At 35.5% G+C, this 1,745-nt stretch overlaps 1 protein-coding gene across 1 annotated transcript in view; it reads right to left on the bottom strand.

The window, feature by feature from the left end:
- The window catches only part of LOC106867322 (cilia- and flagella-associated protein 65), a 720,747-nt gene that overhangs the window by 79,110 nt on the left and 639,892 nt on the right, over window positions 1–1,745 (bottom strand). The window contains exon 30 of the mRNA XM_052971190.1: window positions 1,067–1,347. Within this exon, the coding sequence (XP_052827150.1) occupies window positions 1,067–1,347 (281 nt within the window). The remainder of the gene's footprint in view (window positions 1–1,066; window positions 1,348–1,745) is intronic.

The raw sequence follows: 1,745 nt of genomic DNA, 5'->3' as shown, positions 1-1,745 counted from the left end.
TAATAATAATAATAATAATAATAATAATAATAATAACGTTTCTCTAAAAGAAATGGAAAAACTTTCAAAATACAAAGACCTGGAAATAGAGATAACTCGAATGTGGAATCTAAAAACAGAAACAATTCCTATCATAGTAGGTGCCTTAGGTATAATAAAAAAATATTCAGACAAATACATAACAAAAACACCAGGACTTACAAATATATATAACATACAGAAAATTGCACTACTGGGTACTGCACACATTCTACGCAAAACACTTTCAATACAGTAAACATAAGAGCACCACAGCAAACCACAGCACATACCCAAGGCGCACAGAGCTGCGCTCGGTAGTGAAGTGAAAGCACGTTATAAAAATAAAACTACTGAATAATAATAATAATAATGCTGATGTTGATGGAAAAGTTAATGATAATATAATGCACACGTGCGCACACTTACGTCCGTATATTACTCTCTTTTGGAGAAAACCTCTTACGCCCGATTTCCAGACAAGCCACACATTCCCAAAACTTCATTACATCCCTGGCCATCCTTCGCAAATGCCTCATATACACTATAATCTGATTTTATATATAAATGCATCCATATACTGATTCAATGTAGTATAAATTCTGAAACCCTGTTTTTCTTATTATAATCGGAAACCTAATTTTTGGGAAGGTGCGTCACCTAGTAGCTTACTTGATAATCTCATGATCACACGTACATATATTCAATTTCGTCACAACGTGTTTGCTCTCGTATAAGGTACATAGCTATTCCGTAACGCCAATCTACGTGGCCACAATCAATCGCTTCCCGCTTGCTCTAACTATCACGCCATGGGTCGATTGAGAGATGGGCGAACACAATGTCTGCATCAGCTCGCGACTACATAAGCACCTTAAACAATAAGACAAAACGTGATATATGCTACATAATCGCACAATCTCATAAATGGGGACTGTTTGAATATTGTTTTCACTTGAGATTATTCGACTGGAACTCTATCACCAATAACTATTGTTTCCAGTTACACGATATAAGAAATGATAATTGAAATTTCCATTTTACTTACTTGTTTATCAAAAAACTTCGGTAACGTTTCTGATGAAGAATTTCATATTCTTCAGGGCTTAATGTCCGGGCAGAGATTGATACTGGCAGTTCCAAACAAGCCGGCATCACTGGTTTCTTCCAAAGTAGTGTTTCAGAATTTTTGTAACTTTTCGTAATTAAATGTTTAGATTCTCTGCTTTGACCAATTGGTGGCAAGGTTCTATATTTCGCCATCAAGTCACCAGGGAAGTCTTGAAGGGGCTTCAATAGCTGTTTTAGTCTTTTACTGTTGACGTACAGCTGGAGAAGAAGTAATGAAAATTAAGAAAATGATGTTTTCATGTTGTAATATTTACATGGAAAGCGAGCACACTACTTAAAGTTTTGGCAACTGAAAACCGAATCGTAATGCAATTTTCAGAGGCATTTTACGGTCTCGCCAGACCTGCAACCGAATTGCGCTGAATGACAATGATTGACATGATTTACTAAAAAGTAGGAACGTCTAGTGACGCAGAGAGTTCATGTTATAGTCTTAGACACTACCTGTTTCTCAAACTCATAATTTGAGGATTGGGTGATTACGGAATGTGCTTAGTCAAATGTCTATGCGTACTTAGTCACAATTAACAATTCAGGATTAGCAAAGGTAGCAAGAGTGGTTATATATATATATATATATATATATATATATATAT

Source organism: Octopus bimaculoides, chromosome 10 (genome assembly GCF_001194135.2).
Source record: "Octopus bimaculoides isolate UCB-OBI-ISO-001 chromosome 10, ASM119413v2, whole genome shotgun sequence".
Taxonomy (NCBI): domain Eukaryota; kingdom Metazoa; phylum Mollusca; class Cephalopoda; order Octopoda; family Octopodidae; genus Octopus; species Octopus bimaculoides.
The sequence above is the reverse complement of the archived record's forward strand: the minus strand, read 5'-3'. Positions and strand labels throughout refer to the sequence as shown.